Source organism: Anopheles moucheti, chromosome X, assembly GCF_943734755.1.
Source record: "Anopheles moucheti chromosome X, idAnoMoucSN_F20_07, whole genome shotgun sequence".
Taxonomy (NCBI): domain Eukaryota; kingdom Metazoa; phylum Arthropoda; class Insecta; order Diptera; family Culicidae; genus Anopheles; species Anopheles moucheti.
Window position 1 is genome coordinate 16,108,558 of NC_069142.1, and position 25,815 is coordinate 16,134,372.

The following is a 25,815-nucleotide window of genomic DNA, read 5'->3' on the forward strand; positions in this document are numbered from 1 at the left end:
AATCAAGCTTATATTTCACAAATTGGGAACCTAAGCGGTCTTTAACAGTATGCTAATAACTAAAGATTTATTTATGCAGTCTTGTCCGGCAAAGTGAATCTCAATATTTGTTTTGCTGTTTTGAATTGAAGCAAAAAACTGTGACTGAAAAGGAACACCCAAAGAAACACGAAGCAGAAAAACGTGCGCACCATATGAAAGAACAGTACCAAGGTGGATTAACAAAGCACAGAGGTAGGTCCGTCGCTGGTTTTGGTACTAAACATACACATGCAAGTTTGACAATTCCGAGCAGAAAAAATCCCGGATCAAAACAAACACATAAAACAAGCACGAAAGTAGATTTGCGGTTAACAACAAGAAGCGAGTTGTATTATAAATTATATTATTTTCCGACTAGTAAGCTCCTAGAAGTTTACCGTAGGTATGTGAATGGCATCAAAAGGTAATCTTCAAGTTCAACAATATATGCGCTGTTCGAAGTCGTTCTAGCTTCATTGTATTACACAATCTATATGGATCTTTGCGTCCAAGTGAGGATTTTGTGAGAAAATAAAACATCGACAGAAAAAGCCAACGTGTATTACGAGTTATATGGCCATTAATGCAAAAGGGCATCCAACCGTCATATCGCATATCACGAACTTCAGGCTACTTGTCAAATTGCTCTGCATTTCGAGACCTCGTTCCTATACAAACCTTCATTGGGATTTTCATTGGATATCAAGATTGTGTGTGTGGAATCAGTGGAAAAAATGCTACCTTACCGTACTCTGGACGTGTATTGGTTATTCTTACGTATATAACGATGATTCATTTTCGACAAATGTTTGTTCCAAGCAAGCTTACTCATGCAAAAAGCTTTGGACGTGATCAACCCTCATGGCGTGCGATTCAGTGTAGTTTCTCGAGTGACCATTTCGTAGATGTCAGTCTTTTAGCAGGTTGCCGGTGTTATTCTCTCTGTTACAAGTTTAGCTTATTTTCCTATTGCACTCTTAAAAAGTTGCAAGTGCGCTTCAGTCATAGTTATAATATCCATAGAAAACGTTATCTTTCTTTGTTTGCGTTTGTGCTGCGCTGATGCCGTGTTAAATCGCATAAATATACAAGAATTAGGGAGGATTACATCGTCAATTTCCAACTGTATGTTTAATTGAACAAGCATCGGCGGAAAATCCAATTATAGCAGAACAATTACAAGAAAATAATTTCAAATTAAAGTAACAGTAGTTTCGCAAGTGTTAAAGATTTCACTATTCCTGGAACAGTTTTCTAACGAGTACATAAATTCATATAAACTCGTGCTGCTGCACATAGGTAGGTCACCCTCCCCTGTATGCGTTAATTTCTTGTGGCAACACCAACACCTTTAAGCGTCTACGTAGGTCGAAAGGCCATACCAACATCAAAACATCCAAAACAGAATTAAAGAAGCACGATGAAGAATCATAGCAATATCGCGTCAGGTGCATACGAGGATCATTCGCAGTTCGATAGCGATGAAAGCAATAACAGCAATAGCGACAACACACAAAATAGCATTACCAGCACCGTTAGCGGTGGACTTCAACAAATGCCACCGGAAATTCCGGTCGCCGGTGGTAATGACAACAATCAACCTACAACTCTCGATCTTTCCATCAATGCACCAACGCAAGCACTATCGAGTATTCTTATTGCTAGGCCGGTAAGTAGTCTGTTTTATTTATAAAATTTCATGTAGGAATTTATTCTATTTTGCTTGTTTTTCAAGTTACTATTCATATTTATTTGCGTCTTAGTTCGCTTTAGGTTTTCCCATATTGTGCTAATATTCTGTTTTTTTTTAATACACGAGCTATCTCATTTTCATGTACACTCATTTCCCGGGTTACGCGAAGCTCAAAATTTTGACAGTTTATGTAATGTTGAATGTAGATCTGAATTTTTAATTCGTCATATTTTAATTTTCCCAAAAACGTTACTTTTTAATGTTATATACATTAATTTTGGTAAAAATTTACTCTAATTGTCGAAGCAAACGAAGAAATAATAATTATTAAAATACTGCGTAACGTGAAAAGAAGAAAGCGGTCATTAAATACTAATTAAAAACGATCTTATGAAAAAAAATCGAGTTACGCAAATTTCTCTGGCACGCATAATTCGCGGGATTCGCATAACTCAGGAAAATACTGAATATCAAAAAATGTATCGGTCTCATTCGTGATTTCTTGTGTTCATCTTTTTGGTTTAATGATTTTGCTTTAGTGCCCTAACAATCTATGTCCGAAATAACAATTCTGAAAACATGCTATGTGTTCCTTCTGCGTTATATGAGGTATAGAGGCCATACAATAATGATCAACAGAAGCGACAGGATATTTGCATTGACACAGCAGCAGCTACTCATTATTTCTTCGAATTGCGAACTTTACTAACATCGACTGTTGGTAGTTAAGCAAAATTAGAAAATGTTATTTAAATAACAATTTTTATATCCTATGTCGAGCTATGATCAATATAATCAACGAAAATTCCATGAAATTATTTGAAAAACAGCAATATTAGTTTACGTAATATGAGCTACTCTTCAATGTTACCAACTAAATGTCAGGGTTTCACACTAAAACTTAAAATCAAATACGAAATAAACGTTTAAAGTTCCATTGAAAATCATTGGAATGAATAGTCATATTAGGAATATTCAAATACAGCAATTTAAAAATTAAAAAAAAAGAAATCATATCCGGTATCCGGTTGTAGTTTGAAGTTGCCTTATGTCAGCAATAACGTTTTCAAATACAAGCTTTTCTAGTTTTTTTTTATATTTTTAATGGTTTATTGACATGATAATCGCTTTTACACTTTGAGGGTTCTATGTCTTTTTAAGTCTATTTTTGATTTATCGACAACTAGAGGTGGTTAGCACAGCTATCGTGCACACGTCACTAAGACGTATTACTAGTTGAACATGTGTCCGTAGGCTACCTTTTGGGTGAATCGTTCAGAGTACGTTCAGCGTCGAGTGTTAAAGTTTGTGCTGCGTATTTTTTCTCGTAGTGTAACTGTTCGACTTGACTATCGCACCCGGTGGCTGTTATTAGGGTTACAGTGACTTTACCATAGACATAAAGTAGTCATAGGTTTTTAACTGGAGAAATTGCCACTCCTAACCTGTTGGTCAGACTTAATATTGATGCTCCAGAACGAACAATAAAAAATAGACAAATTTTTGTTCCTCCTCTGTGAAAAACGAAGCTTTGCTTATGATGATGCGTAATTTTAATTAGTACTATGAACACTTCGATTTCCGTTCTTCCTTGGAACGTTTCAAAAGTAAACTACTGCTCCTTTACTCTAGGGTACTCACTCTAGAGATAGAATTCTTAGGATAAGTTTAAGTATCATGTTCAGGCCCAAGCATTGGTCATACATTATAGAATCATTAATAAATAAATATTACTTCTGGCTGTTTATGTCAGGATTTCCTACTGTATAACGGTATATACAGGCAGGCAATCTGATTGCGGCTAGTAGCTGCAATAGCTTGGAATAAAGACTGTTATCTGCTGTCACGCGCTGGCTGAGGAGCCTGGTATTGTATTGGTATTGTGGCATGTATTGTAATGATGTTAGTTGATCGTATAGAAGTCTATATCTCTCTCTCTTTCTCTCGTTGGTCTGCTCTCGAAAAAGTCATCATCGTGACATGACCCGGACAACAATTATTCGCCAAGGATGCTCGGACTCTGGAGACTCCCGAATTCCGACAGGTTTTGCTTCACCTGATCCAACCAACGAGATCGCTGCGCCCTTCTGGGCCAGTGGAACTGGAGATCGCTGTCGAACACCTTCTTGGTGGGGCACGAGCCCGGTATCCGGTCGTCGCTCAAACACGCCCAGAGCGTTTGCTTCCTCCGCTCGGATGGTTCAAGACTCGTGTCCACAGAAGACCACGGGGAGAATCAATGAGCGATATATCTCATATTTCGTAAGGTCTTGAAGACTTCTGGATCTCAGCGTATGGTGAAGTCCGTAATATGCACGATTCCCCTGCAAAAAGCGTCTTCGAATTTCGCTGGTGATGTTGTCCGAAGTAACGATCGTTTCACTACCACACCGAGGTTGTCGCCGTTGACTGATATGCTGTCTCCCAATTGGGCCCTATCGTTGTTCAGCCAACAACCGGTAAGCAGGTATTTCGTCTTCGTCGCATTGATTCTCAACCCGATTCTTGTTATTTCGCATTTTAGTCTAGTACAATGACGTACTGTCGTCTTGCCAATGATGTCTTCTGCGAAGCCAAGAAATTGGAGAGACCGGTAGAATATCGTGTCATGGATGTCGTTGCCTAGCCCCGCGCTTCGTAAAACACCTACCAAAATATTTAAGGATAGGCAGAAGAGTTCGAGGATACTCCCCCCCCCTCTCTCTCAATTAAGCCATGCCACCCATCCCCACCCAAGGGGTTGGGTTGCCCCGTATACCCAAGCTCGGATTATTGAGGGATATGTTACCGTTCCATACGACGAGGATGTATTGATTAGGAGTAGGGAATGGAAAGTCTATGTTATCCTTCTAAAGGCTTCGGATCCACCCCCCTATCAGTGAGGTATTGCTACATCACTGCCACAGAACTAGATATATTCAATGCTATTCTGGTTCAATGGCACTGATTGACCGAAGACTACCAATTACTATATTGATATAACATGCAAAACGTATATCTAGTGTATCTAATATAGCCATGAACTCTCCAAGTCCTCCACTGCCCTGTGAATCAGTATCAAGATTGAGATACCGATTTGGCGATCGTATGGACAAATTAGATATTGCAGAACTTGTTTTGATAAATGAACTTTTCATTCTTCTTCTTTTTATTCTAGATGTATATTTTGAGAATGAATGTGACATGGACATGGGCTAAAACTTTATGACCATTAGACCATTTTGTATTATTTTTTTTAACGTAGGTCAACGTAAAACAGGGCACAATTTTGTTGTGTCCAAAAATAACCTTCTACATACGTTTAGTATTTTTTACATAGTTGACTTACTATCTGCTCATTTATTTTTTAAACCCACTTCAACCTAAATTCGTTTTAAAATCAGTTGTTTACGATACAAATGCAATGATTTGTAATGTTGATTCTCTTGAAATCAAGTATATAAAAATGTGTTATAGACATTCTAAAAACGCATCAATAAATTTAACGGAGTAATTCCAAAGTTTAAATTTTTAGCTTTACCATAAAATCCATTTTTTACTTCATTCAAGTTAATCTTCTGGTTTGGTTTAGCTCCACAACTAGTTTGCAAAACGATTCAATTCAAAATCAATTCCGATTGAACAGAGGCGAAAGAGACCCAGAAGGTCCAAAGCCTCTCTAATATTTGACAACAACAACAATTCCGATTGAAGATGCCTAGTACCATATACCTGTTTCCAGTGTAGATTTGAAAAAATGTCGGTAGAACGGTTAGCCGGTATCATCTTATTGTTATTACGTAGCCGGATAATTAGTCCTTCCTACGGGGGAAAGGTCTGTATGGGGTTTTTTTCCGTTCCTGGCACCGGATTGCGCCTTAGTAAATAATATATGATGGACATTACTAAATCTTCAGAGTTTTGAAAAAGGTTTAAAAGTAGTATTATACGTTAAACTTAAACAGTTGTTGACGCCAAATGTTGTCGCTAACGCATGAATTTTTCTCTTGGAATTTCTTGGAATTTTGAAATCGTGGATATTATTAATACTGGTATTTCGAATTGTGAAGTAAACCGGTAAGTGATCAGAAGTAAGTGCTGTTGTTGTTTTGGGTTGATCAAAGGATTTTGAATAGTTAGTTAATGAGACATCTAGAGTCTAAGGCTTTCGAGGAGCATCTGATGCAATGTAGGTTAGTTTGTTTGGGTGGCATATCGAAAATAAACCTTTTTGAGACTTATACAAAAGCTTTATTTCGACTGAATTAGCTGAAAATCAGTTCCACATCTTGGGTTGTAAAAACTATCTTTAGGATTGGTAAGTTTTTGGATATATTTTGGAAAATCGCACATAACTGTGTTAGAACTGGGATGATAAGCGGTTATAAAAGTTAAACTATTGTGATCGGTAAAATCATTAATGCCTATTGATTCGATTATTGAAAGTTTCAGTTCATGTTGCTTCAAAGGTTAATCAATGAGTATAAGAACCCCTCGCTGTACAGTCTGAACACGACATATTCGGGCTTGTTAAAAACGTGGCCAGGTTTAAGAAATGTTTCCACTACCATCATGATGTGTATGTTATTTAAAGATAAAAAGTGATTAAGTTCCTGTTTTTTATTGGATATGCCATTTGAATTCCAGAATGAGACTTTTAGTTTCCCTAGGCAATCCATCACGGAAAACAGTAGTTGGCAGCCTCTTGGAAGATTGCCGAGATTTGTTTTTGTTGTGACTTACATTTTTCCAGGTTATTGAATACTTCTTATACAATAGGGATGATTCCGCTGAACAATTCCGCTCGGACCGTTATGTGGTGGTAGTTTACTTTGTGTCGCTTTGTCGGCTTTGACTGGGGAAGTGCGGAAAAGTTGGCGCTGACCGGCGAGTAGTTTTTATGGAGGTCTGGAGAGATGACTTTCGGTTTAGAGATCACTGGGCGTTTCAGGTAGCCGATGCATCCCACCGTGTGGTTGCCTTCACAATTGGCGCACTTCAGTTTATATTCCGGCACTTTTCCATCACTTGACGAGTTACTTACAATAAGGGGGTAAAGCTACGACGCTGGTTAGTTCGCACATTTCATTTCGTGGCACGATAACAGTTCTTCGCACTATGGCCGTATAATTGACATCTTCTACAATGCAAGGTACCCGCTTTTTTTGGAAAAATAACTCAATTTTTTTATTTTTTTTATTTTTTTTCTGTTCTTTGAAGAAGCTTCACCTATGAAGGCCATAGAGCACGACCTTTGAAGTTTTATCCTCCTCAAGCTAATAGGTATGGAACGCAACGTTTGTGTTTTTAAATGGTTCACCACTTTACGGAAGTCATTTATGTTGGTAAACTGGACGATAGTACCGTGGTATGTTGGCTTAGTGTTGTATTGCACTATAACTGCAGCTATAACGGCTTTGTGCACAAAAGCCACTGATGAACTTTTAACCACAATTGGTGATATTTTATCGGCGTCAATGTTTGTCACGTTTATCAGTATTGCCTGAAGGCTTGGAGGCTTGATCATTTGTGTTGTTTGCATCAACTTCTTCTTCATTGTCGCTAAACAGTGCGTAGCTGTTTTCAGATGGATCCGACCGCGTGTCTAGTCCGTCTATACGGTCGTGCGATGTTGATAGTTTGGGAGTTTTGCCCATTGGCCTTCCTCTTCCCACCTTCATGTGAGAAGAGTATAGATCGTTATCTTTTAAATACGCGTAGTATTTCGTAGTATAAGTGAGGATTGTATTATCATTGCGGAGCTAACTGGGAATACATCTGTACTGTTCCAGTGTCTGTTTGCTATTGTTGTTTATAATATCAAAATGTAACGTAATGTTTGTAAAGTAATGTTTTTGGAAAACTTTCAAATTTGGTATATGAAAAATTGAAATTCACGTATAAAATAACACGAACTGTCAAAATTTTGGTATTCGTGTGTCTTGAATTCGAGTGTCGCGTAACTCAGGAAATAACAGGACCATATAATTAACTGTAAAATTCAATGTTTTACATTGATTCATGAAATGAATCACTTTATTCACAATTACAATTATTGTAATTATGTTTATCATAATAATTTTAATTATGTTTATCAATAAAATTAAAAAGCAGTACATTTCCCTAGTAATTGTGTGCAAAAATGTATGAATGAGCTATTAAAATCGTGATTTAGCGACAAAAATTGGTGGATATGAGACACAAATTGATGTCTACTGCCATAAAATGGTGACTATAACACAAAATTTAGCGGCAACGACTAATTAAATGAAAGATTAGTCGATACGACCCTGACCGTTCTAACAAAAAAACCCGAAATAATTCATTATGGTAAAACAATTCGAACAATCATATATTATGGTTACTGTCTCAGTGGCGGGTTTAGTTCAAACAAAAATATTAAGCATAATGCATTAGAATGAAATGCATAAAAGCGATACCGGACGTCCATACGCCAACTACCCAGAACCGTTTTTTGTGCCCTTTTACAGTCAAAAGTCTAGGCATAGTAGTTAATTGCGATCTTAATTCTTACTCTTAATCTTAAACGTTTGGTCGATTGCTTCAACCTATAGCGTTTTAACTCTTAGGATCACTTAGGTCCTGATCTTCATCTTGAGATTCTGTTGTCGTTTACGGTTACGTTTGTTATTGGGCAACCAGAGCAGGATTACTGTTTGACACTGATCTTTCGCTAGATTATAGAACAGCTATATTTTACGAATCCGAAATGCCCACCATGTAACCATGTAATATTATTCATTTTGGTAAGACGCATGCAGTACTAACAAAGTATTGAAAGCCTAATAATAGTCATAAAAGACAAAACTATGATGGTGCTGCAAATGTTATTGCAATAGAGAATTGTCTTATGCAAGCAGGCTGGGCAGGTTAAAAAATCACGAATCTCGCGTGGTTTTCAGATTTGCGCTTCTATTCCCTTCGCCAGTCCCTTATATTTCATATTTTTTCCTTATATATTATTCATCTGTTTCTGCTTTCCGTTATTGCCCTGCGGGAAAAATCATCATGCATTCTCGCTCTGCTTAAGTAACAATTAAATCTGTCAAAGTTAGAAAGTATAAAGATATTTTTCTTCGTTTTTATCATTCTTAATCCTATTTATTTGAGTTTGTTCCTTCTTTTATTTTCCTTGAGTATTTCTCCTTTCTGTTGTCCTTTCTAGATATTTTTCTCGTTACTATATATTTAGAATAGTTGTTAAGTTAAGATTTAAAAAATCGTATATCCATGAAAGGAAAATGGATAAAGAATGAATAACACTAAATCCTCAAATGTTATTCCTTCCTTTGGCGTAATAATATATGCTAAAATCATCATCAATCATCATCATCACATCGTTGACTTAGAAGGTTTGATAAAATTGCATATTTTCAATACCAAAAAAACGGCATGGTCTAGTTTTTTGCTATAAAAATGCATTTTTTTTCTTCTGTAGAACAACTAGGCCGAACCGCGTATTATTTGGCACGTATCCGTATACTTAATCTTTGTTATGGAGGCTTTGGCTCGGTCTTATCGTATCGGACCGGCGCAGGTTCCTAATATAATTTATATGAAATTTTAAATACGTATGAGCAATGGGAGTGTTTTTTAATGGAGTAGCACATCCTGTAAATTTTCGGAAAAAAAATCATTTTAGCTTGATTTTTTGGGCTGTCTATTTTCTTACTTACTTACTTATCCGGCGCTGTAGCGCGAAGGGGCTTCGCAGTCTTGGCTTGCTGCTTGCTTGTCTTCTAAACCGATTACAGCCGAGCGCCGTCGTCTGTCAATCCATTATCCTGGCCTTTCTGGCGGACGCATCAACGCCATCACTCCATCTCCATTTGGGGTGACGCCTCTTCTGTCCATGTTGGCGAACTAAAAGGACTTTATGAGCCGGGTCGTCCCGTGTCATTCTTATGACGTGACCAGCCCACCGGAGCCTAGCGACTTTAATCGCAGCAAGTTCACCGTACAGTTCAAAGAGCTCGTCATTGTAGTGACTCCTCCATTGTCCGTCCACACATACGGGGCCAAAAATCTTTCTTAATATCTTCTTGAAGGAGGCTAAGAGGATTTCGTCAGTTTTGGCCAAATTCTATGTCTTAGAAGCGTATGTACTGGAACTATATAAGTTCTATATAGTCCCCGTTTCATTCGTCGCGACAGGTGTTTTGAGTAGAGAAGTTTCCTCAGGCTGTAGAAAGACCGGTTGGCAGCCAGCACCCTAGCGTGTATCTCAACATCAATGTTATTGTTGCTGCTGACTTCCGACCCAATATAGAAGAAGTTTTGAACGACTTTAAAAATGCGCTCACCCATTTGTATATCGCCCCTGCGTCAGTTAGGATTTGGTATAGCGCTCATTGCATCGTAATTTTTTACTCTGATTATGTTGTTGTATGCGGTTTTGAAATAAATGAAGAGATGGAAGGAGTGTAGTTTCTGCTCCGCCATCTTCTCCAAGATTTTTCCGCATGGTTCACCAATTCACCATCTCATACCTCAGTAATAATTCGATAAATTTCGTTTTGTAGTGCTGCACCTCCATTTTTGTTCAGTTCTGCTACTATTCCGTCGGTGCCTGGTGCCTTATTATCCTTTAGCCGACGGATGGCCTTTCGGGTTTTGTCAATGCTAGGTGGCAGTAGCATGTTATCATCTGCTAATGGAACCTTTAGCTGCTCGTTGAACTGATCGTTAAAAAATTCATCAAAATACTGAGCCCATCGCGAGATGATCTCTGGCAGGTAACTGACCAGTTCTCTATCCTTATGTCAACAACAGAAAACCTTAGGTCTGAAGTTGTGTCGGTGACCTCTGTTGATCCTTACTAAGAGATGATAAACGGATTCTTGCGGGTACGCGACGGCCTCTGATTTCTTCAAGTTGAAGTGAAAAACTCGTTCATAATGTCTGTCTCGATTCCTGCAGCAGGTTATGATGCATGTTTTTCACAGAACCGGTACAAAATTCCATCTGAACTGTTTCACCTAAGGATGGCTATCCGGCTTCGTGGTAAAATAAATCTAGTAAACTGGAAACGATGATCCTCCACCTAGTAGATCGTTACACAACTCATAAAAAAAAATTATCGAAATAAATCGTTTTTATGGGATTTAATAATAGTTATAAGTAATACTATTTATAATACGGCGAAAGCCGTAATAATGGAAGTATAAATAAGTAATGCTATGAATTGTTTAATGGTAATTAAATTAAATCAAATTAAAGTAATTAAATACTTAATAATATTAAGTATTTAATAATAGTATGATGTTTTTAATTATGAAAACATTTTTACATTAGCTTGTTCAACCACGTTGTTTGCCTGGGTAATCTCATTCGTGAGTAAAACGTTGGTATGCAGCTTTCCGTACATCTACCGACACTGACTCTCTGATGTCGTCATACTCGTCTGCGATTGGTGTAGCCAGCGTTCGGGACTGTTTCTTTCCGAGAAATTAGGTTTCTCTTGGGGTTCTCTTGCAACCGGTGCTCATTGGTGCCGTTGGAGCCTTTGATATACATTTGTGAATGGATCTTATGTTGTGACACTCAACCCCACCACCGTATGGAGCGATGCGTCATCATTATTTCGTCGGTCGGTTGTGGTTGGTTGTTTTTCTCTCATATTTGCCAGTGACGTCACCTCGAGTACGTATAGTCGATGGGTTTTCCATTGTTTGCTGCTATTTCTTTTTTTATTCATAACCGTTCATTCGGTCACTACTACATGTAACTAAGTGGTGAGTTCGGTATGTCCTGTGCTTCCACGTAGATTTCGAACAAATGGGAAGAGTTGTAGTGGTTGTGGGGCACACATTAGCGCGAGATGCTAAACAATAAATGAGAGCGGGGAGGAATGTGGGGTCTTCTTGTTTATTGCAACTGAGCGAAATTCGCAGAAAATCGATGACTGTGAAACGCGGGTTATTTTGGCGTTGATTTGTAGCTCGCGTTCAACAAGTCTGCTCATCTCATATTATAAGCGGCAGACGGTTTTGTTTAACACGAGTGTTTTCTACGGTGTAATGGATTATATGAATGTATGTAAAGTGTGTATTGGGTTTCTGGGACGAAGTTATTAGTGTAGGTAAATTTTTTAAAACGATTTGATGATTAACACCTCGAAATACTGTTATGGTTTTGCTGAACATTTTACAAAGGTGTAATGAAATAGTAAGGCATGAAATAGCATGCAATATAATATTTTCCATTACACATTTACGTGTACACGAGGTACCCAGAGAAATCCGCGCAGTGCAAGTGCAAATACCGTTTAGATTAAGGGACCGTATTACCCCTTTCACAGTCACGACTTGGGGTCACGACAACAATTGGGTAAAACAATTGTCACCTGGTTTTATTACCTTTTTTAAAAAAGGTTATGATGTAAAATTACCAATCAAAATACACTTTACGCTATTTTTCTTAAACTTAAATTGCGTTACATCATATGGGGCAATGGTTTTTAACGGTTTATTTCGACAAACAGAGAAAAATTTCAATGAAATTAATTATTATTATAATAAATTGGAACAAGTTCATATGTTCATATGTAGCAGTAAATTTTAACAAATTAGAAATTAAATACCTCGTACAAAACTCCATGAATTGTCAAATATATAAGATCCGCGTATCCGCGTGTGTAACTAGGGTATGGACTGTACACAAATGTATTAATTTATTTTTTAGTGCTAATTTGATGGCGTATTGCCGTGTTATCAGTAAAAGTTGGACTTAAGTGAGTACAACGTCCTTAACGTATTTTCTCCTTGTGTTTTGCCTTATCTGCACATGCTCGCCTGTAGTATACACAAACTCGTTTGGCACACAAATATATGTTATATGACAATTGCATTAAAACTAAAATAGGGTAATTATCATTTTTTCACAAAATGCACAAACCGTAATTTGCTTAAAAACATTATGTAAATAAAAAATAACAAAAAACAAACATCGTTCATAATATTTGGAAACACAGTTATCTCTGAACATGGAGAGCAGCTAGATCTCATGCTCAATATGCGTAAAAAATAAATGTACGGGAAAGGGTAGGAAGATAGTTCCGTAAGAACCGACTTGGGTTTTCCCCAATTCCGATTCGTCATCACCATGTGTGCTGAGTTACTTTGCCCCCCTTCCTTTTTTGATTTTCTTATGCACTCTGGTTTGCCGCTAGTTTGTATTTGTCGGATGATTTCGTGAATTTGGCATGTGTTTGCACTCGTTAGATAAAGCGCGGCAGTATCTGCTACAAAATATTTATTTCCAAAGAAACACAAATCAATAAATGTATAATTATGTAAATACGTACGATGAAGCGTTGAAGAATACATTTAATTATACATATTCCAGTCACAATCATATTGCTTATTTGATTTGATTAACAAAATAAATAATTTCCTACAATTCATTGCTAGCCAATTATCGTAACTTAATCTAAATAATACATAAAATTAAATTAATGATTTATCTAAAATCTAGAGTAACCCCACAATAGAAAGGCATGTCATGAACTTCAAAATTCAACGACAATTTGTTTAAAGCTTCTGCTCATTTTAAAATTAGGCGTCTCGTCCGGTGGGATTAATATTGTTGTTCACAAAGGTAGGATGACTAGTTTTAAGCTTCGTTAGCAACTTAACAACCATAATATTAGCGCTTCTCTTCGCTGTTGATGAACTTACTTATTTATCCGGCTCTGCAACTGCTTCGGGTTCTTGGAGTGCTGTAGGAGTCCTCTAAATTGCTCACGGCAGAGCGCTGCTGATGACGTATCAACCACGCCTCCTTTGTCCACGTGGACGACCTACAAGTACTTTAGGGATTGGGTCGTTTGGTGTCATCCTCATGACATTACCAGCCTACCGGATCCTGGCGAGTCAAGTCCATTGTATGACAGTAAGTTCGTTGTACAGCTCGCCATTGTAACGGCTTCTTCATTGTCCTTCCACACATACGGGGCCAAAACTCCTTCTGAACGTCTTCCTCTAGAACGCGGCTAAGAGGATTTCGTCTGTTTTGTACAAAATCCACATCGCAAAGTCGTATATTAGTATTTTACGCTACCCAACCTGCTAAGATCCCATTTAAAGATCGATTCGTTGTGTTTATATAACTGGTTATTGAGTTTACTTGTTTGAAACTTAATTTTACTGCATATTGAGCGGTAATTCATCGTGCAATAGTATTTAAAACTGTTTTCCCCATTTTTATACGTTAGTTTGTCTTTGACAATCATTTCTAGCTCAAATAATTTTATAGTTTAAGCCAACAAACGCAGGATTTGCTATTGTTGATGCTGCATGCAGATTGGGGCGTTGTATTGGCTGTCATGTCACATCAAAGCTCAAGAAAAAGACAAAGTAAAAGAATCAGAAACCCGTGTAAACAAAACCAAGAGAAGCAGTCTCATAAATACAATCGTTTTAATCGGTTATATTTGAAAACACAGTTGCTTTCTTGTATAAAATATAACTCAAGAGTCTTTTCCGGTGCTAATCAAAGTACTTTGTAGTTGTATCGCCTTCATAATCGTGTAGCTGCTATCGAATGCAAGTGGGGAATAAAACGACTTAAAAGAACCTTCTGCAGTACGATTGTGTTTTTAGAACAGGACTACTGGTATGAATTTGAACCAGAAAAGCATTCGGAACTACAAAATTGTCGCATTGTCTCTGTGTAAACACTTCTGACGGGGTTTTCAGCACTAACTCGTAGTGTTTCAAGCTTCACCACGCCATCATGTTCAGATTAATTATAAATGCATCTCTCTACGGTTATGTATCCAGACACGTATATTCAAATGAAAAATAGCTTATAATTATGGAAACTTATTTTTTAATGCAGTTTGCGGAGATATTGTAACACAAAAGTTGGTTGAACTAGTACGATAATACCTTAAAGATCCCTGCTTCCGGTCGAAGTACAATTGGGTTGGCAAAAAAATGATAATTTTGTTAATGAACTAAATGCACGATTGGTTTATGTATACAGGCATAAAACACAAGACGGGAATGGGTAAGTTAATGTTGAAACATCGCTTGAAGTTGTTTTCAACCGATCCCAAAAGCCAAGAGTTCTTATCATTTACTGAGAGGAAGTGACGCCCAATTTCATATCCTCCTATAGTCTCGCTTCTTTTACACTGTATGCTTCAGTTTACAAAATCGAGCCCTACCCCGATGTGTGTTACCGACTGAACGGCGCAATCCTTATCGCGAATGCTCTTATCGTGTATTTCAGTTGAAGTTTTTTCTTCTTAGTGTAATGTGTCCTATTCTTGATCGAAGTTGCACGGTTTTATCTCTTACATTCCAGAACTGGATTTCAAGCAAGCCCATTTACTTGTTACAGTATAGCGATACTCAATTCCAAATAATGCATTTTTTTATGAATTCAAGTATTTGCATGCATTATATTTAATTTTTGTGACATATTTATTGCATATGATACATTGAAATGTAGGCTATTGAGAACAATTGTACAAGAATTAATCACGAAAAGATACCCGCTTGGCAATACTAATTCGATTTGCAATGTTAGCAGCAACGATAGAATATTCTGATTCGTAGCCTTAAAACTTTGGGGGTTTAGAATTCTTTTCATTTCTGGGTTTTCATGACTTTTGTGTACCACGAAGCTGGATTGTTAATTGAATGTACGGACGAACGGTTCGAAACATTGTAATTTAGATTTATTGTATTATACATTAGATGTGGTTGTTTCCAACAGTTGTTTGGCAAAATATTAAATGCATGAGCTCGCAGGTTTGAGTGCTACATAGGATATTGTTGAGTAGAAAGCAAATGCGGGGCCAGTACAGTGAGAAGCAGTTCTCTCGTGCAATTGTAGAATCAATTCGTTTGCGTTTTGTTCTTAGTTTGGTCTAGACAAGTGACATCGCGCACCGCTGCTGGATAGGACGTCATATTTTTTGCTTTATCTTAAAAGCACGTGACATCTTGGTGGTCGCACTGCATCGGTGATGCGGTTGTATTTGTAGGATAGAGTTACCGAACGGAAATACTCGGGAGGGATTGAACAAAGTTGATTTGGGGCAGGTTGATTGAGTCTTGATGAAGGCTAGCGAAGATAAAATGTACATTGAAGTGCGAAGACCGGTTGGTGAGAGACTCCAACGGTTGACGCAGTTGGAGTGTTCGTAGCGCCATACCGAGACCGAAAATCAGTTTTGGGGAATTCCCAACACGTTTGCGGTCACGTCGAACGGCCTAGCACTCACAGCTTCTCACAGACAAAAGAATGTTTCATCATTCGCGCAAGTGAGTGCTGTTATAACGTGCGTTGCTTGAAGTCGGGTTCTGGTAATTGATTTGTATATGCAAACGGATGGTCGGTAAATGAAATTTCTTGTGGAATGTTCTGTGCTCTGTGTAGACGCGTGTGGCTATTTCCGAGCGTGTGGGTAAGGCTCGGGTATGGTTTCTCGGAACTTCGTAGCCATGGTGGAAAGAGGTCGCTCAATCGTGCGATTTCTCCTGCCAGTAGCATTTGGGGCAACTTTTTTTTTGTTACGCCTCAGTAGGGGCATCTCCCATATAATAGCGCGTTTGCTCACTGCAGGCACTCATTACAAACACACAAATGCGCGCGCGTACCCACACAAGCATATACACAAATTTATGGTACGTGGTCTCAAGTCGAGACTGGTGCGTGAGTGCTATATATAAATGGCCTGTTAACATGCCGTCACAGTTTAGTTCGTAAACAACCGAGTGACGCACGGGTGCCAAGTATACGGCTTACTGCCCGAAGTTGGCTTTTGCAACAAGCCATTCCATTCGCGCTATCAAATCATCGATAAACAACACCACCAATCAATTTGCGGAAGTTCAACTTTGTGACAAATTTCGATAAGTTAATCTTGTGTTGGAGTGTGTGTTGGGTCAGTTTGTGTACGTGTGTTTCGTGAAGTTATAAAGCTAACGGTAAACAAACAGGATGTTTCTTATCGGAGCTGCGACGACACTGTAGTGGTTCGCGAACATTCAGTGCGATATTTTCAACGTTATAAACGCCATACGGGTTTCGTCATTTATTATTGGCCTTGCGGCAAATTAAACTGTGTTCAGCTGCTTCACAAGCAAAATGTTTTCGAGCGATTGAACCATTCAACAATTTACGAATGGATTGTGTATAGTGCGTCAATCAAGTGAGCCCTGAAATAAATTCAAGTTATTCGAGAATTCAGTGCTTTAACTCTGCTAATGTTGATAGCAGCGGTGGTGAAAAAGTAAAGTAATTGGCAAGATCCGGCTATTGTCTTAGCCATTTCCAGCCATTGAGCAGTGTGAGCGGGATCGTGTAAAGCCTTTTGTGTGTTTCCCATTAACACAACCCAACGCATCACACGTGTTGGTCCTATTCTGGCCGCGAGCACTTCGAAACACTGCTAGCCGACCAAATGACGAGAGATGATAATGTGCTGCTAAATGATGTTTACTTCAACGCGTACAACACTAATCCACCGCTCACACCGTTGACACCGATAAGTAAACTCGTAAGTATACCGAATTTGCTAGCCGCTGCAGTGCTTCGCGCTGGGATTTTTTTAAATCCGGGGTGTTTGGAGTCGGCCAATTAACCATGGAGCTCGTTCCCGAAAAAGCATACCAACAAGTTATTGCATTGGGGTGTGTGGGGAAGAAGCTTCAAAGCGTAAGCATTGATCCGCGCTGACTTTGATTTCGCAATGTTTAGTATTAATTTGTTTACTTGAAATTCTTATCAATATCTATAAAAAAGTCATTACGCTTCGTCAGCCGCTTAATCATCCTCAACGTCGCCATTTTGAGCGTGAAGCAATAGTTAGGCGCGATAAACGAACCGATTGTGGAATGCGCATGTGGCGGTGTGTGCCCACGTTAGCTTGAATTTTAATTTTTATCGCGCCTTATCAGCAGCTGATAGCTGTTCGCTATTCTTTTATTGCTTAACTTGCAAACGTTTGTGTGATTCGATCTGGGAATCGAATGACAAAAAATTGCGTTTCTAAAAATATTTGTATGAATGAACACTAAACAAATTGTTTCTACTAATCTTGGATGGATTCAAGTAAAAATATGTACTCAAATATGAATCTAACACGGATATGTTTTATGGACCACTGTGTTGTCTGTTGAAATAGACTAGTTTATTAAAAGTCTTTGCCGGGTTTCTAACACAAAGTTGTTGAAGGGATATGGGAGGCGTAAAAGACCAAAAAATTAATGTACTGCTAGCGGCACCGCTTTTCACACGACAGGACCAAAGGAAATAACCCATCCGAACCGAACCCCCGAACTGACTATTCGGCTACGTGGTAAAAATAATTCGATACAGCCTGGCCATTGTAACGAAAAAAAAAATTGTTTTCGTCCAAAAGTTGATTGTTGGTGAAATTGTTTAACTTCAGTGGTGCATATGCTAGAAAACCTGTCATCCAAATTGAAACGTTGGCAAAAATGTATTACTATGGTAGAAAGCTTTCCAAAAAAAATACTACATGTGTACTGCACACGTGACAATTATGCACGTACTACAGGTGTCGACTCCAATAGTTTGTAGCTTCTGGTTTCCGTTTTCTGACCATACAACACACATATACACGCAAATATAGGTGACGTACAATTAAGTCAAACCTGAAACAGACGCGGCCTTCGGTCAACACAAAGTTGGTTACGTGGATGGTAGCCACACTCAACACGTTTCTACGGGGTTTCCCGGAACTTCTGGTCGTTTGGTCATGAAACAGCGGACATACATTCAATGGCTCATTATTCGAGTATTGCAGTAGTTATTTTTATAGTTGTTTCAAGAGTAAATTTATCAGAAATACGAAAGCGTTGAAAAACAATTTTGTTTCATAGTCCCTTGTATTGTTAAAACATCTCAAATCATCATAGTCGTCTAGTCGTAGTCCATAATCGTCTGGATCGGATGAGTAAGAAGAACAATGTACCACACACCGCATTAGTGGTAGTATTTGAAATTACGCTGTTAGATGAAGACTAATTGATAAAAAACTTCGTTAGGTTTTCCTTAAATCCCAATTACAAGTCCTGTTAATAGAGGAGGATGAGCATAGTATCTTTTTCGGGAGTCAGTTCCGGAACCGACTCTGAACTAACAGCTACTGCATCGACTCCGAGTTAACCGCTTCGAACAAACTTGGTAGAGTGTACAGCATTTTTATATGATATGAAAGTTTATTTGTCTTTTAAACTTGCACGTCATGATCTCTTGTTATCTAGCGTCTGCAAAGACGTACGGTTGAAGGAGCTAGGAATTATCTGTGCCGGTTGCTATGTACCGGATTGTTGTAAACGGACAGACTATCGCCGATCCTCGAACGGCCTGCGTCGACATCGATCTTTACTTTGCTCGTCGCAACGTATTTGTAAATTCCGCTTTTCAAACGAAACGGATTTTTTGTTGACGTTGTGTAATAACGTGTGCCAAAAAATTGGGCTTTCGAGTATATTTCGGTTTTTATTTTCATGTGTTTTGTCTTGCAAGAGATCGCAGGCGCATCCTGCGATAGTTTTCCCATCCGCATCCCTTTTTTTGTTCTTGCCCTATCTCTTTCCTCCTTCTCCCTTCGTTGCCCTAACTGACTGTTAATTGTGTCAACTGGATGTAGAGTGTAAAAATCAACTGTTAATAGTGTTTCTAAGATTTAGCATAGTCCAGAGTGAGTGACACGCTCAACCACTCATTGTCCAACGCTAAGCAGAACACTTTTGTAACATTAAGTATTTGCAAAAGCTGGATGATATCGGACCATGCCCCTTCGAGGACCAAAGCGGTTGATTCATGAATCTTACAGGATTCATGAATTTTTGAAATAGAGATCCAGATTCATGCACCTGGATCAGATTAACCCAATTCCTTTAAAAAAACATTGAGTGCGCGTATTGAACTACAAGCAGACACAAAAACATGAAAAATGCTTAACTTTAATTTGACTTGACGGTTTAAGTCCAAGTCGGATCCAGTTTCTGGAGTAGGCTACCGAATCGCCTCTAGAGTTGGTTCCGGAATGAGCTCCGGAATCGCCTCTAAAATCGGATGCGGAATCGGAATCGTTGGTTCTAAATTGGCCGATTCAGTGTCAACTCCGGAAATTTCATTCAAGGGGTTCATTCAGTTTTCATCCAATTTTTGTAACTTTTAAACATCGCGAACCACCGCTAAGCCTTGTGTTAGTTATTGTTTTTGTTGAAAAAAATGAGACATACGTAAAATTTCCATATCGGCAACGTCGTTTTAATCGAATAGACTTCGAAACATTCATCTGCGTCGAAAGTTAGTCAAATTATTATATTTTTTCTTTAGTTGGAGTATATCGGCATATGCAGCACATATATTCAAATACAAGCATACAGCCGGTAAAGCGGCAAGTAATGCAAAACCATTGCAGGGGCATGTATAAAAACGGTGGTCTCTAGAAAGTTTTACACAGAGGTGTATCATCACATGACATTTGGGACAATTTTCAGTATCTTTGTTTTTGTTTGTTTGTTGTGTTTTGTTTTTGTCTTTGGGGTTTTGTTGATTCTTCATTACTTTTGGAGACAGAATTTTTCGACAACGATTGTGCGAATTTGGGTTGTTTTCGAGTGTTGGAGAATAAATTAGCTTTACAATGAACGGAAAAGAGATGGACATAGCAGTGTTAGTGCGCATATTTGTCACGTATTTGCGCACCACCAAGGTCATGCAGGGTTTACTAAATAGCGGAGAACAGGAATGAATGGTAAGATGAAACGGTGTAGCTGACGGCGTGTATCACTGCCACCAACACAGTAGCATCTGTTGGATTGAAACATACGACTTTTTGCTGCTTGCGAACACTGCTTTTGATCGCCTCTCTCCTTGTTCTTAATATACTTTGTCGTACATATATTATTGTAATATGCGAACGCTATAGGTACACTGATCATGCATTCGATTGTAATTGTTGTGTTATCGAATCCCGATCCCAAGAATATTCTAGAACCTGAAAGTCCAAGAGCTATTGTTCGAATTAGGCTGCAACAGTTTGAGATTTTGCTGATACCATCCTTCTGTCCTGGATTAATTGCTCTATGTCGATGTTATGAAAATGAAGTAAAATCGAACCCGTTCTTAATGTTGGTAAAATGCTAAACTTTAAGACACCATTGATGTTCGTTGTCCTTCGACATTATACTTTTTTTTTCAAGATTCAGTTGGTTATACCGTTTGTCCTACATTAGGCCCAAGCAATGCACTACAATCATGTACAAGTCCGTCAAATGCGCAAATCAAGTGCAACAGTGTGTCTCAAAGGCAACAACAAAGTGCCGATGGGTGTAGAAACGTGAAAATACGCTTGCACTGGGTTTTCCCCTTTATGATAATACTCTACAAACTGGAGAGGACAAAGGCAGGCTATAACCTTTATATCATCGACAGATATAGCGCCACTAAGGGGGCGGAAAAAGAGGAGCATGGAGATACGGAAAAAATGGTTGTTCGCTGTGGACTAAGTGAATCATTTATCATTTCTTTTGTGAAACACAATCTTATGACATGCTGACATCTTATGCTTTATCTAGAAGGGTATGGAAATAATCTTCTAAAGTGCTGATTTCACCGGAAGCTTTCATAAAATGGAGGCACTTTCAAACGCATAAGGATTCGAAGTATATTTTGAAGGATTGAAAGAATAATTTGGTACCTCGGATAGTTATTCAATTCTGTGATTTGTCACGTTTTTCATTTGTCCTCTTCACAACCAGTAAATGTATGCTCGTACTGTAGCGTGTTTTAAACAATATTCAGTGGCTACTATAATTTCGTAAATATGGTCGCTGAAATCTCTTTTTTCTCTAATTTACATAATTATTCTTAAACCGGTATATTTTTAATTTTTATTTTAATTATTATATGTGACTATGAGTCTATTGCACGAATTTATATAATCTATAAATAAAAAAATAAGATGTGTTTTAAAGCTTTAGTCAGATTATATGACGTATCATGGCTAATCTAATATACTTGTTTTTTTTTTTTAATTCTCGTAAGGAAGGATTTAAAGCATCGTCATGAAAAAATATTAATAGATCAATTCGCAATTCGGAACCAAGAATTTAGCATACGTTTACACCAGACATACAGACTATTCCAGAGATACACTATTATAGTGGACAGCTATAATCCGCGAGAAACCCTGGAGTTTATTCGTTTATAATTGAAAATTATAAGGAAGATTCCTGTCTTTCTTCTAGGGTCAGACATATCAAAGAAGAAGGTTTCTAGATTTCAAGTGGCCCGTGGGCCATAATTGCTCTATAAAAAAACTATATAACTAGAAATTTAAACTTTTTACAATTTAAAAATACTTGAAAAATATAAAAATATTTTCCTGTCAAAACGGGGACAAATGGTCTTTCAAAAAAAAAAGCTTGTCCAATTTTAACTCGGAAATCATGGACGACTTGAAAATGTCATGAATAGATAAAGCTACTAGATTTAACCTTTTTCCTTGCATCTTTTGTGGAACGGAAACACTTCTAATTCAATATATGAGGTATTGCTTGAAATAAAATTTCAAAAATTCCGAATGTATATCTTCCCTGAAGATCTAGTCTGGATTAAAATAAGATAATGATAGTTTTAACTTTGATGGTAATAGGCAGGGTTACTAAAGGTCTAAATGTACCCAGATTATCTAATTACTCTATGATCATTATTCGAATCGATCTAATGCCAACCGGTAGATGTACAATCCTTCGCCGATCATTAACTTTATACTCGATCTATAGAAAAAGTAGCAGCATTTTGCGATTGCTTGACGAACGGATCGTTGAGCACAGCGTAGATAAGAGAGGTAAGAGAGCGCTAGATGTAAAATGATGTAGCGAGTATTTCTATGCGGCTGCGCATAGCAAGGTTTTGTCCTGATCGCCCTTACGCCCATATGGATATACGGCAGTACTCCCGTGTGCGTCAGTTACGAACTCGAAATACGACGCATTGCCAGTGCGCTCCTCGCTTAAGTTGTTCATTCGAATTTTCCCTAAACGGGAACAGTTTTTTCGCGAATCTTTTCCTTTTCTCTTGAGCTGTGTTTATTTCCTCCTGTATTAGCTGTATTTCACCTGTTTGTTATTGATGGAGGAGAAGTAAATGATCGTACTGTCGAACGAATGTAACCATTTTTGGTGCATTTATGTGTTTTGTTGGGACAACGCAAAGTGTATAGTGCAATGTGTTGTAGTTGAAATAGCTTCCGTCGGATGCCACATATTATTTTGTAGCTTTTGTGCTGGGCAGTTATTAATGTATGGAATTTGTGTCTTAAAAAAAAGAAGTCCCTTGCCGAACGCGCGTATGCTGCCGACACACTTTCAATTGACATTCGCAGAACAATTTTTCCCACTCATCAAGCAATATCAAGCAACGACTTTCAACAAAACTTAAATTCTGTTCATCAGATTATGATCTTATCTTCGGGTCGAATCCTTAATCGGGTCTAGTGCATGTAAACAGTGCAATAAAATATCCCCCGAAAATGTACGCATTACATCGTGCATTCCAATTGGGTGGAGTCAACGGTTGAAGATAGTAGCGTGTGTGCTCGTTTATTTATACTTATTAGTGTGTATGCAAGTGTGAAACAGGGAAATTAAAAGAAAGAGAATCAGAGAGAGGGAGAGAGAAAAAAAGAGAAAGAGAGAGAGAAAGAGCGAAAGAGAAAGAGAGAGAGAAAGAGAGAGAGAGAGAGAGAAAAGGAGAGAGAAAAAGAGGGAAAGAAAAAAGGGAGAGAGAGAGAGAGGAAGAGAAAGAGAAAGAAAGAGAGAGAGAAAGAGAGAAAGAGAAAAAGAGAGAAAGAGAAAGAAAGAGAAAGAGAGAGAGAGAGAAAGAGAGATAGAGAGAGTGACAGGATAGGGGGAATAAATAATAATTAAAAAAACTTATATCGTACACGGTTTTTTAAATTCTCTAATAATTGAAAAATTTTACTCAGAAATCGCCTACAAAGTGCATAATTAAATCATGCAGGGTATTTCTTTTGTAGTTTTTGACAGTTTATACACATTATACGACAAATCTAAAGTATAATGTGTGCCACCTAAGGTTAAATTTGAGCTTAGTAACAAGGACTTGGAGTCTTTTTTCGTCAGGTTGGGATGGATAATGACGAATTGGTAGTAACATCTAGCTGGCGTGTGCGGAAATGGGTAGGTTGAAGTCGAACCGGCGATCTTTCTGACCAAAAACCCCACAGCGGGATGGTGATGATGGAAGATTTTGAACGGAGTCGTAAAATGGGAATATGCAACCGTATCAAATCAAGAAGAGAAATAACTTCAAGTTCAAAGGGAAGAATTAAAGCAACGGATTTAGGAAGATATATCTAAAGTTCTTAATATTAACGACGCGTCGTGTTTTCATAGATTAAAAAACATTCTAGCTTTTCTAGGTCAAAAATAAACACTAAGGCAGAATATATATTTTTTCTAATAACGTAACCATGTGTGCAATGAATGACTTTTTTATTTTGTTAGGCCAGTTTCCTTGTTGAGGAATAATCATAGCTTAACTCTACTGTAACGGTGTGAGTTGAATGTTTCACGCGTTGGTTTCTTTAGATATAAATGCTACTGTAGAAAAAATATCGTGCAAATATTTCGACAAACAAACTAGTTTGTTCAGTATAACTAAGTGTCGCTTCATTTATTTATTCATGTTGTTGTTTGAATGGCTTAGTGGTACTTTGAGTTCTTATGAAACTCTTTAGTCTCTGATTTATTTATTTATTTATTTATTTATGGCGATTTCTATTTGCCCGCATCAAAAACCACCAAAAGACTATGTTCGTTTTGTGCCAATAGAGTTGTTTAATATACTACATTAACTTATATGCTTTACTTTGCGGTCACAGTATCGATAATATTTAATGCGATCTCATACTTCCTAAGAGCAACAATCCAAGAATTTGTGAGCGGCAGTACTGTGGTACTTCTTGTATTAGAATGGCATAATGCATCAGTTGGCATGAAGAAACTGGGTATAATCGAATACCTCCCCCGTCTGAGAAAAGCTGCGCGCGCTGGTTGCGTGATTAAATCACCTTTAAAAATAAATTCTCACTTATCTCCACATACTCTGCGCCCTTTAGCACAACCTCCTTGGATTTGATAGACATTGTCTATAGTTCCATAACAGGGGCCGGACGAGAGCTTGTTTCGGTTCCGGAAGTGGATCTATCCAAACTCTGAGCAAATAGCAAATACTCAACGCGCACATACACACCCACACGCCAGCGTAAACATATTCTAAATCATAATGTTAGTAGTTAAGTGGGGCGGCTAGGATTGATGGTGGAGGATCTTTAATTATATTCGGTTACGCACACTTAAAAAAAATAAAATACATACACCACCTCCATAGTGTAGCATGTTTTGTTCGTTGCTCTCGGCACGTCCCCTCACAAAAAGGAGATGGTTGAAGGTGGTTTAGAGTTGTAACCGGACCAAACAGGTTGAGGCGCAAATGTTGTAACAAAATGTCCTCAACAAAAAACAAAATTAAATTCGTATGTTGTGGTTATGTGACTGATTAACGCGTACTAACTAGTTTGCTCGAAGCATTTATGGATACAACATTTTAATTCTTCTAAAAATCAATCATTTGAATTTTTATGCAGAAAAAAAACGACCTCAATTTAATAACATGGGACAATAAAACTACACAACATGAAGCATACACAAAACGAAATCAATTTTTAAAACGAAATAATCCGAGGACAACTTGAAAGGTAATGCGAATTTACCCACAACCGAAGGTAACTACGATCAAACCCACAACGAGATAGAAGTTTTTGACACTGGCAATCGTACGGAAAATATTAAAGAACATCAAAGCAACACGACCATACACGAACAGTGAAAATCTACGAAATACGAAAAGAGTAGTTCATAAAACGAAAAACAAACTTATCAAGTACAAGAAACGTTTAATTGTGTTATCACGAAACCATTATGGATGTCAGCGAATTTGCGAATTTTGTCGCACGGGAACTGCTACTGGAACAGGTTAGCCAACAGTATAGTAGCCTCAGATAAATTGGTTGATGT

The 25,815-nt window shown here is 37.9% G+C and overlaps 1 protein-coding gene across 4 annotated transcripts in view; it reads left to right on the forward strand.

The window, feature by feature from the left end:
• Positions 1-939: 939 nt before the first annotated feature.
• LOC128307458 (transcription factor kayak) overlaps positions 940-25,815 on the forward strand; it is a 28,510-nt gene continuing 3,634 nt past the window's right edge. Inside the window, exons 1-2 of one of the 4 annotated variants that reach the window (XM_053045312.1) lie at positions 22,043-22,815; positions 25,386-25,773. In XM_053045312.1, coding sequence (XP_052901272.1) covers positions 25,720-25,773 — 54 coding nt within the window. In that variant the 5' untranslated portion in view covers positions 22,043-22,815; positions 25,386-25,719. Of the gene's footprint in view, positions 1,691-16,448; positions 17,229-22,042; positions 22,816-25,115; positions 25,774-25,815 lie in introns of those variants that run through there. The other 3 variants (XM_053045310.1, XM_053045311.1, XM_053045313.1) reach the window with 3 other exon arrangements.